The sequence below is a fragment of the Callospermophilus lateralis genome, chromosome 1 (assembly GCF_048772815.1).
Source record: "Callospermophilus lateralis isolate mCalLat2 chromosome 1, mCalLat2.hap1, whole genome shotgun sequence".
NCBI lineage: Eukaryota > Metazoa > Chordata > Mammalia > Rodentia > Sciuridae > Callospermophilus > Callospermophilus lateralis.
The window spans coordinates 206419259-206441424 of NC_135305.1; the positions used below are offsets into that span (position 1 = coordinate 206419259).

Genomic DNA, 22166 nt, shown 5'->3' on the forward strand with positions numbered 1-22166 from the left:
GAAATCAAGACTGGTGTCCCTGGAGTCGCCTGGACACCCTTGGGGACCAAGAGTCTCCGTGTGAATAAGGTACCCACAAGGGCACCTGTTTTTATCGCCGCACGTAGGACGTCAAAGGCACGCTCGCTCCAGGGCTCAACATGACTTTCCTTTTACTTCTTTTCAGAGGACCGGTACTTCCATCTCCGCTTTGCTGGTCACGCTGACATCTTGGCCATCTCTCTCCCTCTCTGCCACAGTCTGGATGACACCAGCCACAGGAGACAGCGCCGATTTCCAACTGTGCACCTCCCTCAAATCGGGCGGCAGGCACAGCCCGGGAATCTGAGGCACGGTAGGGCGAGGAGCGCGCGCGCTCTAGAAACTCTGAGCAAACTTTAAGCCCCGGGTCTTCTGCCACCGCAGGCTGCCCAGGCCGCGGGGGCGTTTCCTCGCTTAGGACCCCGCCCCGCGCTGCCAGGGGCGGGGCCCGCGGAGTGCCCGGGACAGGAAGAGGGCGGGGGGATCCGATCCGTCCGGGACTCGCAGCGGGGCTGACGGGGCGGAGGGGAACTCCCGCGCAATCCCCGGGCGAGAGCGCGGGGCGCACCTCGGGGTTCCCTGGCCCGTCCGGGGGCGGAGGCTCGGCCAGGCTGTCGACACAGGCCTGCCCCGGGGACCCGCCCGCGCCGTCCCCGCCCCTCGGCAGCCACCGCCACCGCCTCCGCCTCCCGGCCGCCCGGGACGCGCCCGGCGGGCTAGCGAGCGGCGGGCACGGCTCCCTGTCCGGCGCACTCACTTCCGCGTCCCGCCGCCCGGGCCGAGCACCCAGCCGCCGCCATCGCTCACCCGGCCGCTCCGCGACCCAGCTGCCGAGACTCCCGCCGCGGGGAGACCGCCCGCGCCCCCGCCCCGCGTCGTAGGACCCCAGCTCTGGCCCCAGGAAGCCCCGGAGGACCGAGCGCGCGCCTGCGCCTACGGCGGCCACGCTTTGCTCGGCGGGATCCGGCTGGCAGCCTCCGCACGGTGCTGGCCGACCCGGCCCTAGCCCAGCGGCTGCCCGGTGCATTTCCAAGTTCGGTTGCCTAAGGTGGATGGGATGTGCCTTTTCTTTCTCACTCTCTCTTTTTTCTTCTTGCCTATTTCATTTTCTTCTTTGATTTGAAAAAAGAGAAAAGAACTCCGCAGAGCAGGCCAGGGACAGCTGAGTTCCAACTGCCCCCACGTGGACGCTCTCTAGGGGAAAAGAAGTTGGAAGGAAACTTGGTCCAGCTGGTCCGGAGGCCTCAACTTTGACTGGACTGGAAGCCCTAGAGTCATGACCCTCACATCGCACAGGTGGAAGTCTTTACCTGTCCTGGGCTGGACTTGAGCTCCCGCCCTTTACCAGCACTCTCTCCGCACCCCCGTCGCCACCACACTCACACCTGGCATTTAGGCTACGCCTGGACACTGGTCAGCAACATGGATAAGTATGACGATCTGGGCCTGGAGGCCAGTAAATTCATCGAGGACCTGAACATGTATGAAGCCTCCAAGGATGGGCTTTTCCGCGTGGACAAAGGTGCAGGCAACAACCCTGAGTTTGAGGAGACACGCAGGGTGTTTGCTACCAAGATGGCCAAAATCCACCTTCAGCAGCAGCAGCAGCTCCTTCAGGAAGAGACCCTTCCCAGGGGGAGCAGAGGCCCTGTCAATGGTGGGGGCAGGCATGGCCCACAGGCCCCCAGGGAAGCTGGTGTGGGCAGCAAGCTGACTGTGGATGGTGCTGCCAAGCCCCCTCTTGCTGCCTCCACAGTGGCGCCTGGGGTAACCACCACCACTTCCACCGGGCAGTCCATATACCCACCCCAGGAGCAGAGGGCCAGGCCACATATCCATGGCATAAGGCCTGGTAGCCAGGACTGTGGTTCCAGGGAGGGCCCACTGAGTTCTGAGAGGTCTGCTTTCCACCGTCCCTGTGAGGATCCTTCCTGCCTCACTCATGGAGACTATTACGATAACCTCTCTGTGGCAAGCCCACCGTGGGAGGACAAGCCAGGAGTGTCCTCCAGCATCGGCCTGGGTGTAGGGAATATGTGGCCTGATTCCTCAGGGAGTGACTCCTCATTGCCCAAAACCTGTGGGGACCATCACCTGTACCAGCCACAGCTCTCCCTGAGCTCCAGCAAGTCTTTTGAGAGTGGCCTTGGTGGCCAGGATGGTGGTGTCGGTGGCTGTAGTAGTGAGAAGCCAGCAGGACTTTGGTCTACTGCCTCCTCCCAGAGGGTGAGCCCTGGCCTTCCTTCACCAGGCTTGGAGAATGGGGCTCCAGTTCAGCCCAGGAACCCTTCTATTTCAGCACCCCTGGCCTCCAACTGTCCCATTCAAGGAACTCTTTCAAGGACAAACTTAGGGCTGGGTTGTGAGATTCCAGGAGTTTTGTCCAAACCCACTGTGGACCCTCAACCCTGGTTTCAGGATGGACCCAAATCTTATCTTTCTAATTCTGCCCCATTGTCAGCAGCTGGCAAGGACAGTTCACAGCTAGGTAAGGTCCCTGGGTTGGGACCAAAGTCGGGATGTGCAGACCTTGGCACTGGGCCCAAGCTCAGTACCACCAATCTTGTCCATCCAGTGATGTCCACTCCGCCTGAGTTATCTTGTAAAGAGGGTCCTCCCAGCTGGTCTCCTGACAGTAGCCTAGGACCTGTGCTCCCAGAGAGCCCCAACTCATCCAGGGTGAGGCTGCCCTGCCAAACTCTCATCCCAGGCCCTGAACTTGGACCCTCTGCTGCAGAATTGAAATTAGAAGCCCTCACCCAGCGTCTGGAGAGAGAAATGGATGCTCACCCAAAGGCTGATTACTTTGGTGAGTGAGAACCTGCTGGAGCTGCCCATGGTGGGGTAATGGGTCTCTACCAGGGATAGAGCTGTCTTGAGAGGCCTGTGTTATTAATTTTTTTTTTTTTTTTTTGCTTCCTCTTTAAACTGCTTGTCTAGTTCAGAAACTTGAAAGCATCCTTGGGCAGAAGTAGATCTTGCAGCTGGGAGTTACTCATGTGTGAAGGGTAAAGCAGGGTGGGACTATCTTAAAAAAAGAACGGAAATGCTGTGACTTTGGATTTCAAGGGTTTTGGGGTGTGACTTTAGAGATTCTTACAGTGACAGGCTTGTAAGATGGGAGTAGCTTCTCAGGGACAGACACTTCTGAGCAGTTGGTCTGTAGCTCTCAACTGCTGTGTGTGTGGGTGTGTCTTGTGGTTCCCGTGTGTAACTGAAACAGGTGAATCACTATTATTGAAGGCTGTTCTAAGGACAGTGGGTCTCTTTTCTTCTTTTCTTGCAGTTCTGGGGATTGGACCCAGGGGCACTTTGCCCCTGAGCTACACCTCCAGCTCTTTTTATATTTTTATTTTGAGACAGGGTCTCACTACGTTGCTGAGGCTGGCTTCAAACTTAAGATCCTCCTGCCTCAGCCTCCTGAGTAGCCAGGATTATAGATTTGTGCTACTGCACCTGGCTAAGGCAGTGATTCTTGAAGTGTATTCCCTGGACCAGCCACACACCCTGGTTAGAAATGGAAGCTTTGAGCTCTACCCCAGACCTACTAAATCAAAAATTCTGGGATAGGAGCGTGGACTCCACCAGCCAGGTGATCCTGATGTGAAGGGAGATTTGAGCCCTGCCTCTTAACTCATCCCACACCCAGTACCTCCAGCAGCCAGGTGGCATCTACAGCTGTGTCTTGAAGTAGGATGGGAGATGCTCCTTGCTGGTTTTACATAAATGTGCAGATTTTGTTTTATTATTTTTTTTTAAGCCACAAAATCTGGGTGACTACTGGATTCAACTTTTTTTTTTCCCTCTGCACAGGTTTTGGAGGGGATAAAAAGGTGTCTATATCCTGCTGTTGAGTGATGATTTGCTTATTTCACAGAACTGTCTAGAAAGTCAGCCTATTCTGTCTGAGACCTGTTATTTTCCACTTTTGAACTCTGGATAATTGGGCTCTGATTCTCCCATAGCCTCAGTCCTGCAGCTCTGTGGAGGGAAGTGTCAGGGAAGGCCCTGGGTGGGGAAGATGGCTGGCTTACTGCTCCTAACCTATGCTTGCTGTCTCCCCTGAGGTCCTTGGAGAGGGTGCTAAGTGGTGGGCCAGTGGATAGCTCTACAACCTATGGTAGTGTTTTTGCCCCTCTTGAGAACTTCTGGGAGCTAGCTTTCCCCCTGTACTCAGCAGTTGGAGGTCAAGGTTACTGTTTGTTGATTTATTTTTTAAAGAATGTAGCACGTTCTACTGTGAACTGTCCTTTCCTTGCAGAGTCTGACCTTGGGAGTAATATTTAGTTGGAGATGCCATGGGTCTTTTATTTTTAAAAAATTTTTAATTAAAAATAATGTTTTTCTTTTCCCCATGATACTGGGGATTGAACCCAGGAGCTTTCTGCCTCTGAGCTTTTAAAGTTTCATCTTGAGACAAGGCTCTTGCTCTGTTACCCAAGCTGGCCTCAAACTTGGGATCCTCCTGCTTCTGCCTTCTGAGTAGTGGGGATTAGCTAGAATTATGTGCGTGTACCACTGTGCCTGGTTCCATGGGTCTCTTAATTTTGATTTTAATTTGTTTAGTTTTAATTTCAAGCTAACAACAAAAAAACAGTTTTATTTATTCAGGGATGCAAGTTTGCGCTCTGGGTCAGGGCAGTGATTGGTAACCAACACTATTCATTCATTCAGTATCTATGCTCTGAGCCTGTATCCTGAGCCATGCTCTATTCTAGGCGTTGGGGATATAGAAGGAACAATACTGACAGAAACCTCTTCCTCCCTGGACAGACAGTGCAGTAGAACAGGCAGGAAATGAGCAAAGCAAATGAGCAAGAGAGAAATGGGATTTTCACCTTGAAGTGAAAATGTACATCTTTGTCCCTGCCTGACCACTGTTAATGCTGCTTGGATGATGTTGGGTTCCTATTCAGCTGGCTCTTGGGAGGTGCTACGTGCAGGTGCAGGTGGCTTCTGTTTGCAAAGCTGTTCTTGCTGTAGAGGGATGCCGGGTGGACATGTGTTTTGTTATACCCCATTCTGCTCCTCTGGTTTTGGGTCCTCTCCTCATTTACTAAGGAAAAAGGACACAAATAACTACCTGCTGGGCTGGATTTCTGGGGAAACTGATTCTTAGAATTTAGTGTGCAGGGGGCTTATTAACAGGTGCTATTGGGGTCCCCACCTGTGGATGGGAGGGGAGGAAGCTGTAGAGAAGGAGCTGGGGGTTGGAAGAACCCTTCAGTTCCATCCTGAGTTGGGCTGAGATGACCTGACCTTCACACTCCCCATGCTCAGCCATTGGATGTGGGCCACCCTGGGGAGATGGTGACCTTGGGCAAAGTAGCTCTGTGTAGCTAGGACAGTCCCTGTAGGGGACTGCCAGCGGCACAGCAGAAGCTGGACCACTCTGCTCTTTCAATGAAGCATCCTCCACATTCCCTGCTCTTGGGGCAGGTGACCATGGGGCAGGTAACCAATGTCTAATAATTGCTACTATCCGTCAAGTGCCTGTGATGTGCCAGGCATTGGATTAAAACTTAGGGGGTATTATTGTCATTTAATCTTCACACAGGTATGACACAGGCTCCATTGCTCTTTGTTTATAACTGAGTCCAGAGAGGTTAAGTGACATGCCAAGACCACACGTGTGAGTGGAGACACTTCTACCCTCCTCGGGACTTTTCCTTCCACTCTGGTGACTCGCTTGGTGGAACTAGGTGGTCACGCGTGTCAAGTGGGTGCCTTGTCTTTGCCTCTCCAGATGCCTCCAAGTGCACTGGGGGCATCTGTATGCTCCCTGCCCTTCCCAGGTCTCCTTCCCCTACAGTCAGGACTCCAGACTAATGTGTCCTCTGGACTTGTAGCCCCTGTGCCCTTCCTCCCTGTTGTGGGCAGGCCTAAGGATTGTTCAGTGCAGAAGCCACACACTGCCCAGGGGGGAGAAGGCTCTGCCACCTCTGTTAGGCACCCGAGGGTCAGGAAGGCAGGAATACAGAGGTTTCAGGGTTTCCTTTCTCCCACAAGCGGATGGATGGCCTCCTCTCCACCCATAAGGAGAGAGCAGAGACTGGTTTTGTCTTTAGTTTATACTTTTTCGTGGTGCTGGGGATCAAACACAGGTCCTCATGCATGCTTAGGCACAACATTCTATCAGCCAGCTACATCCCCAGCCCCAGTTAAAAAAAATTAATTAATTAGTACTAGGGATTAAACCCAGGGATGCTTTACCACACAGCTACATTCCAGCCCTTTTTATTTTGTAAGACAGGGTCTCCCTAAGTTGCTGAGAGTCTCGCTAAGTTGTTGAGGCTGACCTCTAATTTGCGATCCTCCTACCTGAGCTTCCTGAGTGTCTGGAATGATAGGCTTGCACTCCACGATGGCTGTCTTTAGTTTTTCTGACTTTGGTGGACATACCTGTTGCAATATTTAAACCCAGAAAGGCAGAGCCCACCCTCAGCCTGGGTGCCTGGAATCAGTTGTGATTTTTCCTGGGAATGGCTTTGCCCTTGCCAGGGCCCCAGGGAGCCTGTCCTGCCTGAAGTCACTTTACTGGCCCTGCAGGTGAAATGAGCTGTCCAGATAAGGAGCACCAGGAGGTCATCCCATCTGCCCCTTCCCATCTGAGTCTCCTGTCTCAGTGACCTTATCTGACTTTATTAGTGATAGATGTGTGACAAAAGGGGCCGAATTCTAGCCTAGATGGAAATGGGGAGCATTTTTCATATAAAAGAAAATAACATGGGCCAATCCTGTCATAGAGCAGCACCTCCAGAATTCCAGGACAGAGGTCTGTCAGTGCATCCCAGAGAACCCAACTACCCCCAGTCCCCTCAATATTTCATTAAACCCGAGGCAAGTACTAAAGTAGAAGGTGGTAGGAGCTCATCAGCTACTCTGCTCTGAGTGTGCTTCCCTAGGAACTGGAAATGGCTTTTGAAGATTTTCTGCCATGCTTTAGGTTTTCTGAGTCTAAGCTTCCACTGGACATGGAAGTTAATTTCTAATCCTTTGGGTAATTTTTGTAAATGACATCCAGTATTCCAGCTCTGCCTGTCTACACCTGCAGGTATATACCCTGGGCTATGGGGATGCCCAGACCTTGAAAAATTGCTCACGTGTTTGCTTATTTATTTATTTATAATATTTATTTATTTATTTTTTTAGTTTTCGGTGGGCACACATCTTTATTTTATTTTTATGTGGTGCTGAGGATCGAACCCAGTGCCCTGCACATGCCAGGCGAGCGCGCTACCGCTTGAGCCACATCCCCGGCCCTTTATTTATTTTTTTTAAGTGGCCTAGGCAGTCTGCCCCTCAAGGTTAGGAAGGCAATGACTTTTTATTGATGCCTATAGTGTAGGCATGCAGTAGGTGCTCACAAAGTGAACGCCAGCACCCAGGTCAAGACAGAACGGGACCATCACTCGGGAAGCCCCTGGGGCCTTCACTGTCATTGCCACCCTCTAAGGATCACTGCAGCCCTGACTTCTTACAATAAAAATGAGTTTTCGAGCAAGCATGGGGTGTGAAGTAACGTATCATGGCAGGTCTGAGGATGAGTGGAGACGGTAATGTTGGCCCACACTGTAGCTCTGTCCCTGTGTGCCAGCTCTTTCTCTAGCATCTCTCTTCAGAGTTGCTGGGGGCAGGGAAGAGGGGGAGATGGAAATGACGCAGCCCCTCCCAGGCTTCACCCAGAGTGCTGCATCTCTTTATTCAGTCCACAGACACACAAGGGGCATGGGTGGTGTCCTCGTCATGCCCTTCTTGCTGGCCTGGGTGTGTGTGGAAGGGTACATGGGGATCACAGGCACTGGGATTCAGTCCACGTCTCTCTCACGTGGGCTCCCAGGCTATGCCCGCTCTGGCCTTGCCCACTCTGTCCGTGTTGCATAGTCTCCCTGCTGTTCCCTGAGTGAGTTCCTTGCCCACACAGGTCCCTGCCTTTGCTGCTCCGGTAGACATCCTTCTGGCTAGCGCAGTGCCACCCTGCTTCTAGTGCCCTCCAGGTGGGTGGGCCTGCTGGAGTCGCCCTGTGCTGACATGGGTTCCCACAGCATCTGCCTGTCCCATCACGCCTGCTCTCTGGGTCCTCCCCTCCTTGTGATTGCATGTGTCTGCTCTTTTTCCTTTGTGACCAGGAAAGAATGTCTTGTTTTTTTCCATCTAGTCTTCCTGCTTTTCCCATTAGCAATCAGAGCATGAAGTGGGTCTTTTGGCATGGCCATTCTTGCCAGAACTCTTTAAAAAGGTTATGTTTTTTTACATTTGTTGATTTATGACTTTCCCCCTTGAGATAGGACTGTGGAAGAAGTTGTGTGGATGCATCTGAGAGCCAGGAAGCCAGGCATCTGGGCCTGATCCTCCCAGCAGCTTAGGGATACTGTTGGGCAGGGTCTGGACCTCTGCCGAGCCAGGACATCCTCTGAGGGGCCTGTCTGGCCAAGGATCCTGTGACTGTGACACTGGGTGTAAGTACATGCCTGGAGCTAACCAAGTAACAAGGGACTAGATGGCATCGTTCAACATTGTTTGGAGTTATGGTTACATTTCTTATTGCAAATAGTAGTCAATGTTTACTTCAAATATTCTGGAAAACATATGGTTAAAAGAAAAAATATGAATCACTCCTGTGTCTAGCACCTTAGAAAACATAATCAGTGTTAAGATTTTCTGCAGAAAATTTTCAGTACAAAATCATGGCAGAGCCCGTTGGTGAGGCAGGGTGTATCGCACACTGTGGTTTTGGATCTCTGGCCAAAGGTAGACTCATTTATGGAGCTAGGGCAATTTGCTCTTGAGTGTCTAATTAAAGTGCGATTAGAAAGGACTGAGGGTTTCCTTTAAGAAACAGCCTGACACAACGAGCCACTGGTACTAAAATGATCCCCAACCCTATGGGCCACTGAGGCTCTCCTTCTAACTATCTGGGTGTCCTCAGTGTGGGGAACTGAGAACACTCATGGTGCTCATTGTTCGTGGTCACCTCTGTGGACTCCTGTGGTACCCTGGGCAATGCTGGATCTCAGGTTTGGCCATCTGACACAGCAAAGTGACTTGGGGCCCAGCCTTGTCTGAGCCAGTCTTTCTCTTCGGTGTCCCAATGCCCCATATCATGTGAGCTCATTGGATTTCTGTTGCGGAATGGAAAGACTTAAGTTAGGGTGGGAAGGGATTTTTAGCTGGGGTTAGGGCTCTGAATAGTTGGGCTAAAATTTCATTGAGAAATTGCTTTGCTAAGCATCCCACTAATGGTAGCTTCCAACAACGTCCCACATAGAGTAGCTTCCTTACTTTATTACCCCCCATTTTACAGGTGGGAGACTGAGGTACCCAGAAGTTAAGTGACCTGCTTAATCCATTTACTAAGTAGTTCTGCTACGCCTGTGCTGCCTGCCAGCTTCTGGAAGCAGAAGGGCTTTTTGACAAAGGGAACTTCAGAGGGCCCTGTGGCCACTAGCAGGTCAGGGCTGAGGTTCTCCTCTTCTCTGCTAGAGCCAGGGCCACTCTGGGAGCAGCAGAGAAACAGACTGTGGTGGGTGTCTGAGCTGGTGTGAGGAGCTGGATCCCTGTCTTGTAGCCCAGGCAGCACTGAGGTTCCTCTTCTGTCCAGGAGCCCACCTGAGTGCCTCCCTTCAGGGCAGCGTTGGGGCCATGAGGATGTGGTGGCTTAGTGGCCAGGGACCTGAATTCTCATGTTCCACTGAGGTTAGTGAGTTAGGACAAGCAGGCCATGCCCTTGGGGGTGCTTGTGAAACTCAAGACATGCTTCAGGTATGGAAGAGGCACTTCTATTGGGGACAGCTGGGGTACTTCGTCCTGAGGATTAGTAGCAACCCCAGGCTGCGTGCAGATGTCCTAGAACCAAACTTGGATAAAACTATGCTTAGAGTGCATCTGGCAAACGGAGCAGAAATCTTACCCTGAAACAAAACAGGTTACCAAAATTTCCAAGGCAGGCTAGTGCCTGCCAACAAATATTTTTATCGACTCCATTTTTTATTTATTTTCCCCCTCATGGGGAAACCAGCTGAACACAGGGTCTCGGGGTCATGCTGGAAGGTGGGGGACTTTCTGCTTGAGTGTTTCAGAGGGAGGACTCTAGGACCCGTAGCCAGGTTATTTTTAAAGTTTTGGGAGCTGTAAGTATAGACTTTGCCAAGTTCCTTCCTTTTCCTTCTTGTTCTGTGACTTGTCTCTGTATGTCCCAGGAGAGTGAGGATGGGTTACTCCCGGTTACTGGAAGCTGGCTGGGAACATATTCTTCCCTACCCCCCAAACTTGTATTTGTAACATATAGAAGATTCCGGAAGCCTGCCATGACATTGTCATTCAAGAGGAGGGAATTTGGGCTTAGCATGAGTCTATCCTGCAGCCATTCTGGGAGTGGTAATGATTGATGTCTTAGAGGATCTAGTGGACAGGGCACCTCTCCTGGCCTGCAAGGCAAACACATCGAGGCAGACCCAGGGCTGAACACGTGAAGGTTGATTTCTCAACAGCATTTCAGTTGAAAAGTCGATAGCAGATTTACTTTTTGTTGCCTGAAGCCTGTTCTGACACCAACTGCAGCTTCCTTTTCTCCTGGACCTCCTGTCAGCTGAGCTGGTGGATTTCCTTCCAGCAGGGTGGAACCAAGTTTGCTCACATGATGGTCAGGGCTGGCTCGGGGGTTTTGCATCTGCTCGGATATTGCCTGTTCCTCTCCTTCCACCTCGGTTTGCGTTGCTTCTTGATGATGCAGTCATCAGGTTTTGGGTTTAGAGAGAGATGGATTCCAGGGCAGCTAGCTGCTTGCTGTGGCCAGGCTCTGGGGCATATGCTGACAGTTGTCCTTTACGTTAACCACGTAGGCAGCAGGGCCTGATCGTGCCACCTTCTGACAGTGCTACCTTGGACACCTCACCTTTCTGTTCTCGGTTTCCTCATCTTCTGGAACTGAATGTCCTGTGCTTATTATAATTGGGTTTCCTTTCCTGTGCTGTGAGCTTCAGATTTGGGCTATTGACTGGAGGAAGATCACTCTCCTCCCTGTCCCTGAGAGTGACAGTGGTTCTGGGAAGAGCCTGCTTCAGATATTCTGTGTGTGTGTTTGTGTGCGTGCGTGAGAGAGTGAGACGTGTGTACGTGCGTGCATGCTCAGGGACACAGGTTGAACTTGGATGCTTTCCCTCATTTGCTTGCGGAGAAGCCAGCTGGAGTAGAGCAGCCAGGGGCAGGGAGGTGTGGAAAACTCGTGGGCAATGACAAGTTTGCTTAGAGCAAGTGAGGTCACACAGTGTGCTGGGGTGCCCTGCCCAGGCTTACTCCACACGTACTTATTTTGACCTGCTGGGGGCCAGGCTCTATGTTGGCACAGAGCCCAGTGGAGGGGCTGGTCGAGTAACATGAGGCTCCTTTCCTGCAGCACCAGGAGCCACCCCTTGTATTCTCTAGTTTCTTACAGTGTCCTTTTAGTGGCTGACTTCACACAGTGGGGGAACTTGTCCCCTTGTGATCTGAAGGGACTTACCAAGAGTCCCACAGTGGTGTTGGGTGGCAGCAGTGGTGGTGGTGGTGAGGAGCAGCTCTGGGGCTTCCATCTCTCCCGGGCAGCATTCTTTTCACTATATTCAGGCCACCTTGGAATTCTCATAACTGGGTCCAGGCCAGGTTCCTGAGGCTACAAGTATAAGTTGGATCTCTAGAAAGGTGACTGGGACAAAAATTCATATGAGCTGAGCTCGGTGATGCATGTCTGAAACCCAACAACTTGAAGGCTGAGTCAGGAGGATCACAAGTTCAAGGCTAGCCTGGGCAACTTAGCAAAACCCTGTCTCAAAATAAAAAGGGCTGGGGATGTGTCTCAGTGGTAGAGTGCTTGCCTAGCATGCATGAGGTCCTGGGTTTCAGTCCCAGCACATACACACACACACACACACAAAAAAAAAAGAGTTATACTGGGCTGGGGATGTAGCTCAGTGGCAGAGCACTTGCCTTGCATGTGTGAGGTACGGGGTTCAATCCTCAGCACCACATAAAAATAAACAAATAAAATAAAGGTATGCTGTCCATCACTACAAAATAATAATAATAATAATAATAATAATAATAATAATAATAATGAAGTTATACCAAGTGATTTCCAAAGGCTGTCCTGTCAGGGGGATGGGTCAGGGAATGGGACAACTGGATAGAGGGGTGAGGAAGTCAAGGGAGTTTCAGCCTCAGGTAAAGTCACAGAGGAGGTAGCTTCTGCTTGATCCCACTGAGAGAGCTTCAGAGTTCCAAGGACCAAGTTCGCCAAGCCCTGGGCAGGTTGGACAGGAGCAGGGGATGGGCTGGCAGGCATGCATGATCTTCTCCAGGGAGATACTCATTTTGTGCTAAACCAGGCTTGAGGAATTGTTTGTGGGGAGCAAAGCCTCCAGAGCATGTGGGCTTTGCATCTGCCCATCCTGGCTTGGTCCCTAGCTGTGGGGGCACTGGGCAGGTTATTCAGCTTTCCTGGCCTCGGTTTCTCCACCAATCACATGTACATGTGGTTATGGTGAAGACTGAATTAGCTAGTACGTGTGTAACCTGTCCAGTGTGCAAGACTGACCACTTACAGCTATCACACACTTCAGAGCGTGGTTCATTCTAGATGACCGATGTGCAACAATAGGAGAAAGAGATGGCTTCTCTGAACTGAATGTACTTTAAGTGTGATAGACACTCTGGATTTTGAATACTCGATTTGGAAAACAGAATATAAGATAACTCATTAATATTTTGAAATTGATTCTGTGATTGATGAGACTATTTTGAAGATCTCAGGTTAAGTAAAATATATTGACATCAATTTCACCTGGTTTTGCTCTTTAAATGAGGCTGCTTGATCTAAACCCACACTGGCTTGCATTGCTTTTCTGGAAGCACTTAGGACAGGGTATGTGTGGTATGCAGTGGTCACTTGTTCCTAAGCTGCTATTGTATCAAAGCATCTTTACTTTGTCTCAGCTGAAGCCTTCAGAGCCATAAATGCTTAAACAGAAAGATGGTGATTTGTTCAAGGGAGGCGGATTTCACAATTGCCATCCACCAAATGAACCCAGCTAGGCCTTGTGCCTGAGGCAGGGGGTGGCACGAGACTCACAGGCGGCCATAGAGTGTGTGTGTTCCCTGGAGGAAGAAGGTCCTGGGGGCCTGAAGCTGCTGTCTCTACAGGGCATGACGTGGGCAGTGATCATCGCTGAGCCTGTTTCCTGGTACCTTAAAAATGTACCCTGAGCTTAGCAAGTAATGCAGAGCCTCCCCAAACCGCCCCTCCCCTCGAGGTAGTTGGAGGAGATGTGGAAGATGACATTTCCCATCCAGAGGGGAGTGAGGAAGGTTGGGATTTGGCTCATGTAGGGCTGCGGCTGACATTCTGCCTGTGCCCTGCCCCTCTGACAGGCTCCGGAGCCCTTGCCTGGGTGTGGGCCTCCCTAGAGGCATGTGGGGGAGGATGGCAGGTGGCCAAGTTGGGGTGCAGGATGGGAGGTGGCTTTCCAGGCAGTTTCCAAAGGCCTGTTTGTCTGGAGCTTGGCCTGATGGAGCTGAGGCTTTGCTCTCAGGTGGCAGGGGCTTAAACAGAGGCCCTTTGTTGGCCTGCCAGAGGTCAATTTTAGAAGCTGTGGATAGACTCGAGCTGGCAGCCCCTTCCTTTGCCCTTGGCCCGTGGCTGCCAACTCTCTGGGTTACCCACGCCTGGTGATGGGCTAGTGGCATGTGGCAAGAGGTGGCTTTGCCCAAGTTGACAGCCAGGGAGCAAAGGAAGTAAAGGTCGAGGCTGGAAGAATGGAGATGATGTTGAGCAAACCCATTTGTTTGCGGAGGGTGGAGTGGGCGGGGCACTTTCATCTCTGCCCTGAATGCTCAAGGGTAGGCTGGTGCCACTGGTTCCCCTGTGTCTTCTCTGACACAGCCGTGGAGGTCATTTAGGGTCACTTCTGCTGTGCTCTGAGCAGGCACAAGCCCTCCTACACACCCACTTCTTGATGGGAGGAGTGTCTAGGAATTTGTAGCTGTGTTATAAAAATGCTACATTTACATGCAGTGGAGTGTGTAGGCTGGTGAGTTTTGACACCCATGTAACTCAGAACAGTTCCATCCCCAGAAAGTTCCCTCCTGCCACTTCCCAGTTAGAGCCCATTCTCAGGCAACCGCTATTCTGACTTTTCCATCATTTTAGTTTTCCCTCTTTTAAAAATATAAATGTGTTCGTGTAGATTCGCGTGCAGTTCCTCCTCCTCATGCATGGATTCTGCACGGGGGTTCCAGCAGAGGAGCACGTCTGCTTGTGTACTGCCCTCCTCTATCAGGAAGGTTGTCCTCTTTGACCGAATGCAAAGCTCTGGAAGAATTGCACATGGAGCCATGAGGGAAGAAGGAGACTCACCTGCCTAGCTAGCCACTTCAGCAGGGCCATTGACCCTGGCCATCAATGGGATGGCCATCAATGGGATGACAGATTGGCCTCACACCCACAGATCCTGAATTTGCATATTTATTTACTTGCTAAGATTTAGCGAGAATCAGTACTCAGCATTTTTGGGATCATTCTTGGTTGTGCAGAGAGTGGTGAAAAATTTGAATCCCCAACACCTGCCTTCCCAGCTACAGCCGAGCTTGCCTTCTCACTTCAGGTTTCAGAGAGTAAACAGGTGCCCTTTCATGGTTGATTTAGTGCCATGTTTTTTTTTTTCTTTCTTTCTTTTTTTATTGCATCTTAGAGCTTTCTGTAGTGATCTCACAGTTTAAAGCGGCCCCAAGTGTGGTGCTGAGGTGCTGGCTAGCCTTCCTAAGCGCAAGCAGGTTGCAGTGCCCCCTAGGAGAAAGCAGGGGCGTCGAAGCTCAAGTTCATGATTGAGTCACGGTGCTGTTGGCGGGGGGCGGGGGGGTTCAGTGTTGAGTCAGCAGTGTATAAAACAAGGTGTCTTTAAACAGAAACACACATGCACATTTGTTTACTGATTGGTTGATGGAAATCTCGTGGCCAGAGGTTCTCAGGAACATGCACTTTTGTTTGTGCTAGGAGTGATGGTGCCAGATTCTCTGGTTTAGTGTTCTTGGCAATTTTATGGAACGTGATCACTGCAGATAGCAAGAACAAGCTGTAGTACTCTTTAGCTTGGCTTCTTTTGCTCAGATGCTATCTGTGAAATTAATTATGGACATATTACTGTTTTTTTTTTATTTTCCAATTGAGAAACTTTTTTTTTCTCCTTTCTTTCAGTTTTTTTGGCTAGTATGAATGAATCTGCTATGCTCCTTTGTGTACAGTCTTTGATTGGATTGCCAAAAAATTTTCCGAAGCGGCAGTGCCATGTAATGTTCCCACCAGCAATGTGTGAGTGAGTTCCTCCTTGGATTTGAGCTGTTTGGGGCTTTTTTTTTTTTTTTTTTTTTTTGGTGATACTGGAGATTGAACCCAAGGACTCACTCATGCTAGGAAGTATTCTGCCATTCAACTACATCCAAGCTATTTTTATTTTTATTTTGAGAAATGATCTTGCTAAGTTGCTGAGGCTAGTTGCAAACTTGGAATCCTCCTGTCTCGGCCTCCTGAGTAGCTGGGAATATAGATGTGCATCATCATGCCTGGCAAGACAGACTTTAAAAAAAAATACATAGATACTTAATTCTGTCTTTGTTTTTGCAATGCTGGGGATGGAACCCAGGGCTTCGCACATGCTAAGCAAGAGCTCTATAACTGAGTATACCCCTAACCCCTAGATAATACAATTTTAAAGAATCTGAGGGAATCAAAATTAACTTTGTTGTAGAACTGGAGATTTTAGTGCAAGTTATGATGTCTAGTAGAGGGTATAGGAGAAGTTGGAACTCTCTTTCCTCTTAGGATCCTGGCTGGGCCTGAGAATTAAGTTGGCATAAGAGAAACAAAAGAGAAGCTTGTAAATTTAATATAAATTTTACATGACACTTCATAAAAAAATAAAGATCCAAAGAAGGAAGAAAGTTATGTGCTTTCGTATCAGGTTGAACAAAGAGAGACAGTGGTAGGAAAGTAATTCGATTATATGTAGAAGGAAGATAGGAATTATTTTAACAAGATCTGTTTGTACAGAATTCTCTCAACTGTTACTAACCACTGAACAGTGTCCCTTAATTCCTGGTACAGGGAGGGTGTGTTTTACATGGGAGTTATTAATCTCTTGTGGTTTTGTCTATTGGTGGTTCTGAGGATGAACCCCGGGCCTCAGGCATGTTAGGCAAGTGCTGTACCACTCAGCCACATCCCCAGCCCTTGCCTGGGAGTCTTTTATCTCCTTTTTAAGGAAGAAAAAGGAAAGATGAGAGTGGCCTTCTAGCATCTGTTGATTCCAAGTGTATTAGCTCCCGGTAACCCGCTCTCTAAGTGGCCCATAGTGGGGTAGCCACCCTTCCAGGGCTTTCCAGTGTTCAGAGAAGCCAGTAAGTGAAGCAGTTTCTCTTTTAGCCATTTGTTGAAAATGCCCCTTGCTTTGGGTCTCTTGAATTCCTGGGAGACTGCCGCCCTGGCTGGTGTCCTTATTTTTTGCAGGGTCAGCCCAGACTCATCTTAGGCAAGTAACTGTGAAATCAGAATTTAGACCCCGAGATCCCTCCCCTTCCAACAGGAATCTTTTGCCTTCACCTTGCTGACAAATCCCAGCTCCTTCACCTGGTCACTTAACTCTTGAGAGGTAGCCTGACAAGTGTCTGTCAGTTCTTGATGTGGGAAGCTCCTCTGCTGATCAGCCAACAGTCTTCCTAAAGGTCTGACCCAGCCAGCAGTGTGATCTGTCCCATTAAGACAAAAACCAGGTTCTTCCCACCTCTGTCTCCAGCCCCTGGGGCTCTCTCCTCTCTGTGCGCAGCCATGGGTACTCATGGCTGGGAGCCCGTCTCTATTCTGTTTCCTCTCTCCGGACAGGATCTTATTCAGGCCCCTCCCTGGAAGGAAGGTCTTGATCTTGGAGATGCCCAGGGGAGTCACACCTGTGTGTTCACTGCCAATGTCCTTGCTTACTGGTGGATTTTAAACCCAGTAGTGTCAGAAAGTAGTGTTTTATCTTTTCTAAGAAAAGGGCCTTGGCAGTTTGCCCTGTGTTATACTCTCAAGTCAGGTACAAACCCCATGTTAAAAGTTCTGTTTTGTGACATGAACCCAGCCCAGCCGCCCCCACCCCCTTCTCACCATGCAAGATTTCCCATGTTTGTTAAGGGTGGAAGTGAGCACTTGGCAAGGGGCACAGATGTTCTAAGGAGAAAATTGTTGGTGGGTGCACTCTTTGGCCACTAAATGGGGAGACTCTCCGTAGCCTGCTGGGAGGCTGGATTGCCTCCATCTCTGGGAGAAGAGGAGGACCAGAAGGAGAGAGGTGCTATTTGTCTGCAGACCTGGGAGAGAGAGAGAGCAGAAACTCTGCTCAAGTTTTCAACAACTTTTCTCTTTGTCTTCTTTTGTTTCTCTGTCTACTCTCCCCCCACCCCCCCACCCCACCCCCAGTTTGGCAACTATGTATTTAAAGCAGCTCTAAATTCCCAGCCTGGGAGCAATGGTATAGCTCAGTAATAGAGCGCTTGCCTAGCAAGTAGGAAGCTCTGGGTTCTGTCCCCAGGGGCACAGAAAATAAAATAAAATCAGCCTTGTGTTAATTCTGAGGAAAATTCAGGCTTTTGTGTTTTTTCTAAAAAGAGAAAAAAGAATTTTCAGTTTGATTCCTTTCCATGCGGTCCGCCTTGGCTGGCGCAGGGGCTCCTCAATGCCCGTGGTCACTGCCTTAGCCTTTCTGTGTCACAGCAGCCATCTCTGACTCAGCTGTGCAAGGTGCCCAGCCGCCCACTGGCGTTTGTGTTTTCTGTGGTTGGAGGGAGGGCAGGAGGGAGCTGGAGGACATGGCAGGCAGGGAGATGGGAGCCCAGAGCCGTGTGACTCATTCATTCCTTCTCTCACTCATTCAGCTAATGTTCATTGAGCTCCCGCCTGTGCTGGGCTCAAAGATGGGGCAGCATCCTCCAGGGCTTTGCTGGCCTGTGGGGGACAGGGACAATAGGGAGGGGAGCAGGGGCCTGGGAACAGAGGCCTCAGCTCTGATCCTGGGGGTCCCCCAGGGAGCGCAAGAGGTTCTGTGAAGTCCTGGAATGTAGAGTCTGTGGGGACAGCGGTTGATATCTTTTCCTTAACCACTGTCCTTAGGCTTGGAAGGAAACGAGGGAAGAGGACATCTCTCCTGGAACGGGAGGGAGGAACCCAACTTTCGCTGGATGCTTCCCAGTGCCAGGAGCTTACGTGATCTCTCCCAAGCCTCAAAGTTCCCTCAGGAAGTGTGAGCCATAACGCCCCACTTGGCAGATGAGAAAACTGTGAGATGGGGTTGGAGCTCAGGATTTACACCAAAGCCACTGCAGGTCCTCAGCAGGAGAGAGGCTATGGACAGGGCAAAGAAGCACTTGCCACTGGGAAGCACTCAGAATGTTGGTGACCTGTAGTCTTAGGGAAAGGGCCCACTCGGGAGGTGGTGCTACTTGGTGCTTATTCATGGGTGCTGATTTTTTAAAAAAAAAATTTATGTATATTTTTAGTTGTTGATGGACCTTTATTTTATTTACTTATTTATATGCAGTGCTGAGAATTGAATCCAATGCCTCACATATGCTAGGCAAGCACTCTATCACTGAGCCACAGCCCCATGGGTGCTGATTTTGAGGAAGAATCCTCAAAATGAGGAAGAATCATTGCATCATATTGTACCATTGGTGTTTTCCTCCCTCCCTCGTTCTTTCCTTCCCTCCCTTCCTTCCTTCCTTCCTTATGCTGGGGATGAAATCCTGGGCCTCATGGGTGCCGAGTGTACTCTGTACCACTGAGCTACACCCTTAGCCCCTGAGTTTTCTTTCTGTGTGTGATACTAAACTAAAAATGTTTTTTTAACAGCACTCCCTAGAATAGGGATAGTGAGGCAGTCTTTTAGAAGATTCATTTAAACTGATTACCAGTTGTGTGCATGAGTAATGCTAGCTCTTCTTTATGCTTGAGCATAGATAGCCAGATTTAACAAATAAAAAGATAGTATATCCATTTGAATTTAAATTTTGCAGTACTGGGGATTGGACCCAGGGATGCTCTACCACTGAGCCACATCCCCAACCCTTTTTTATTTTTTATTTTGAGACAGGGTTTTGCTAAGTTGATAAGCACCTCACTAAATTGCTGAGGCTGGCCTCAAACTTGCAACCCTCCTGCCTCAGGAGTCTCTGGAATTACAGGTGTGCACCACTGCACCTGATTGTAGTGGTTCTTAGTGTATTCAGAGAGTTGTGCATCAGCATTTCCACTGTCTAACTTTGGAATATTTCATCACTCCAGAAAGACCCTGCACCCACTAGCAGTCACTCCTGTTTCCCTCTTCCCCAGCTCTGGGCAACCATTTATCTACTTACCATTTCTGAGAACATTTATTTTTGTCAGCATCTTTGTCTCCCCCCCACCCAAAACTTCTATTACATTAACTGGGTCACATGATGTAATTTTCAAAAAATGCTTTTTATACATTGTACCAAAGTATCCATTAGAAAAGTTGTTCAGGGGCTGGGGTTGTGGCTCAGTGGTAGAGTGCTCGCCTAGCACATGCGAGGCCTTGGGTTCGATCCTCAGCACTATATATAAATAAATAAATAAAATAAAGGTATTGTGACCAACTACAACTAAAAAATAAATTTAAAAAATACTTAAAAAAATTCAATCTTTTGGTTCCACTAAGAGTAACAGGAGTGTCCTTTTCTCTCTACCCTCAGCAAAGCTGTTATCATTATTTTCTTTCTTAACCAGTTGGGTAAGTGATAAATGGCATCACCTCCTTGCATTGAACTCCTAGTAGTGCCCAACACTTTGCATGCAGAATGGTCGTTCCTGTTTTAGATTAGAGTTGAAAAGGCTCACTATGGAGTAGAGAGAGACTGGAAGCGAAGGAGGCTGGAGAGAAGGGTGTGCGCAGAACTGCAGGGGGGTGCCCTGGTGACTGGCTGTGGGAGGGTTTGTGTAGGAGGTCGGGGCAGGGGTGTGGGGCTTTCTCTGGACGTCTTCAACTCCTTCCTTTGGAGAGTGGAGGGCAGGGATCATTCGGGCCAGAGAGTGGTAGCACCCTTGGGCTAAAGAGCACCTGCGAATGGTCTGGCCGGCAATCTCAGCATAGTCTGATTGGGACATCACCTTAGAAGCTTCCTTTCCCAATGCAACAAAGTGAGGCCATTGTTGGGTTTGAGGCTTTGTGTGTTTTCATGGCAGCTTCTGAATGAAGAAAGTAGGCTGGTGCAATGCCTCTGAAGCCCAGAATGGCTCTCAAGTACTTCCTTTGTGGCTTGGTGATAGCCTCGTGCATTTGACTGGGGAACTGTGGAGCATGTGGAGAGAGGCAGAGGCAGGGGATCCCAGGGTGCCAGGGGGATGCAGTGCCATGTGTTGTAGTGTCTGGATCTATGGTTCTCAACTGTGTTCCCACATTAGGATCAGCTGGGGAGCTTGTCTTGTCACTACATCTGGAGGTCATGTTGGGCGACCTCACCTTGACTCTGAATAGCAGACTTGAGAAGTAGCCATCTCAGAGGCTCAGCACTAGCTGTCTCTGGGGATGTGTTGTGAACTTACGAGGTGGCTGGGGAGGACTCTCTGGTTCATTCTTTTTTTGATGGGGGGATGGTGTTGAACCCAAGGATACTCTATGACCGAGCTGTATCCCCAGCCCTTGTTATTTTGAGACACAGTCTTGCTAAGTTTCCCAGCCTGATCTTGAGCTTGCAATTCTTCTGCCTCAGCCTCCTGAATCAGTGGAATTACAGGTGTGCACCAGTGCCCAGCTGTCACTGGGTCATTGGTTTAGCCTTGCCCCAAGGGCTTGGCCCCTCTTCCAGAACGTGCTGATGACCAGAACTATCTGAGTGCAAGACTGTAGCCTTCAACTGAGAAAGAGCCTTGAACAACTTGTGCCCCAAATAGCCTTGCAGAGAGGCTCCAGGCAGATCTGCCATCTTCGGGTTCCCACCCCTGGACCTTGTCTGAACACAGTGGGTGGGTCATGGCTACATGATCCCACGTGATGTCCAGTGTTGGGGAGCACCTTCCTTCCTGAGAGGTGCCAAGGTGCGCAGAGCCACTCTCTCTGGCTGGCACTGTGGTGCCTTTTTATTTAAAACCTTTTCATCATGACAAGAGATGCTGACCAGGTCACCACCCAGGTTGGCTGTGGATTCAGTTGAAGGAGGGCCTCTGGCCTCCAGGGTCCTCGGGCTGGCTGCGGGCAGGAGGGAAGCAGGAAATCTGCTCTGGCTAAATGTGAAGGCTGCTCTGCTGGTCAGACAGCAAATTAGTTTTTTTTGGTTTTGGGTGTGTGGGAGATAATTCAGTACCAGTTTGGGGTGGCTTGTTTCTTGGGGAACGCCGCCCAGGCCAGTGCATTTTGATCCATTATGCTGTGGTACTTGTTTTCAATTCATCTCCCTGGAATTGCTGCAGGGCCCGGCTGTTCCAGGAGGCAGAGCGGGCTCTGTCCCACCCTAGACAAGTTGCTTCCCTTCCGTCTGTTATATATTTTGAGATTCTACTACTTTTTTTTTTTTTTTTTTTTGAGAAAAGTTTTTATCCATTAAAACAGTTTGAAAAACACTTCTGTGCAAAGAGAGGCCAGTCTGATTTACAGGTCACCAATGCCATTGGTCTAGAACCAAAATAATGATGTCAACAGTCTGGCTAGAGTAGTGATAAAAAGTTAAATGCCCTTCATGGGAGAACTTTTTGTTTACTTGTGGTGAGTGGAAAGTCCTTAGAAGAAGGCCTGTTGCATTGCTTTGACCCCTTAAAGGTCATTACATTATAATAAGTGATGGTGTTGGTGTTTTTTTTTTGTAATGGATACCCAGTTTTTCTTTTCTGTCACGTGGAAGACTGTATAAAACTCTGAGCAACTGCCTGGGGTCTCCAGGATGAGAGTCAGTCAGCAGGGGAGGGAAAAGCTGAGAATGACTAGGATCCCTGCCTTCTGGGAGGTTCTGCTCGGGAGTGGCCACAGTAGGTCGGGACATCCTCAGTCAGTGACTATCTGGCGCCCCCGGGGGAGGGGAAGCTTTGGCCCTGAAAAACTTTGCAGCCCCTTGTAAGTCCTTCCTGCTGTCCTAGG

General features: G+C 49.8%; 1 protein-coding gene across 3 annotated transcripts in view; it reads left to right on the forward strand.

Annotated features, from left to right (window-relative positions):
- Positions 1–214: 214 nt before the first annotated feature.
- The window catches only part of Limd1 (LIM domain containing 1), a 53541-nt gene continuing 31589 nt past the window's right edge, over positions 215–22166 (forward strand). For 2 of the 3 annotated variants that reach the window (XM_076844561.2, XM_076844575.2), the window contains exon 1: positions 524–2830. In XM_076844561.2, the coding sequence (XP_076700676.1) occupies positions 1444–2830 (1387 nt within the window). In that variant the 5' untranslated portion in view covers positions 524–1443. Of the gene's footprint in view, positions 335–523; positions 2831–22166 lie in introns of those variants that run through there. The other variant, XM_076844567.2, reaches the window with a different exon arrangement.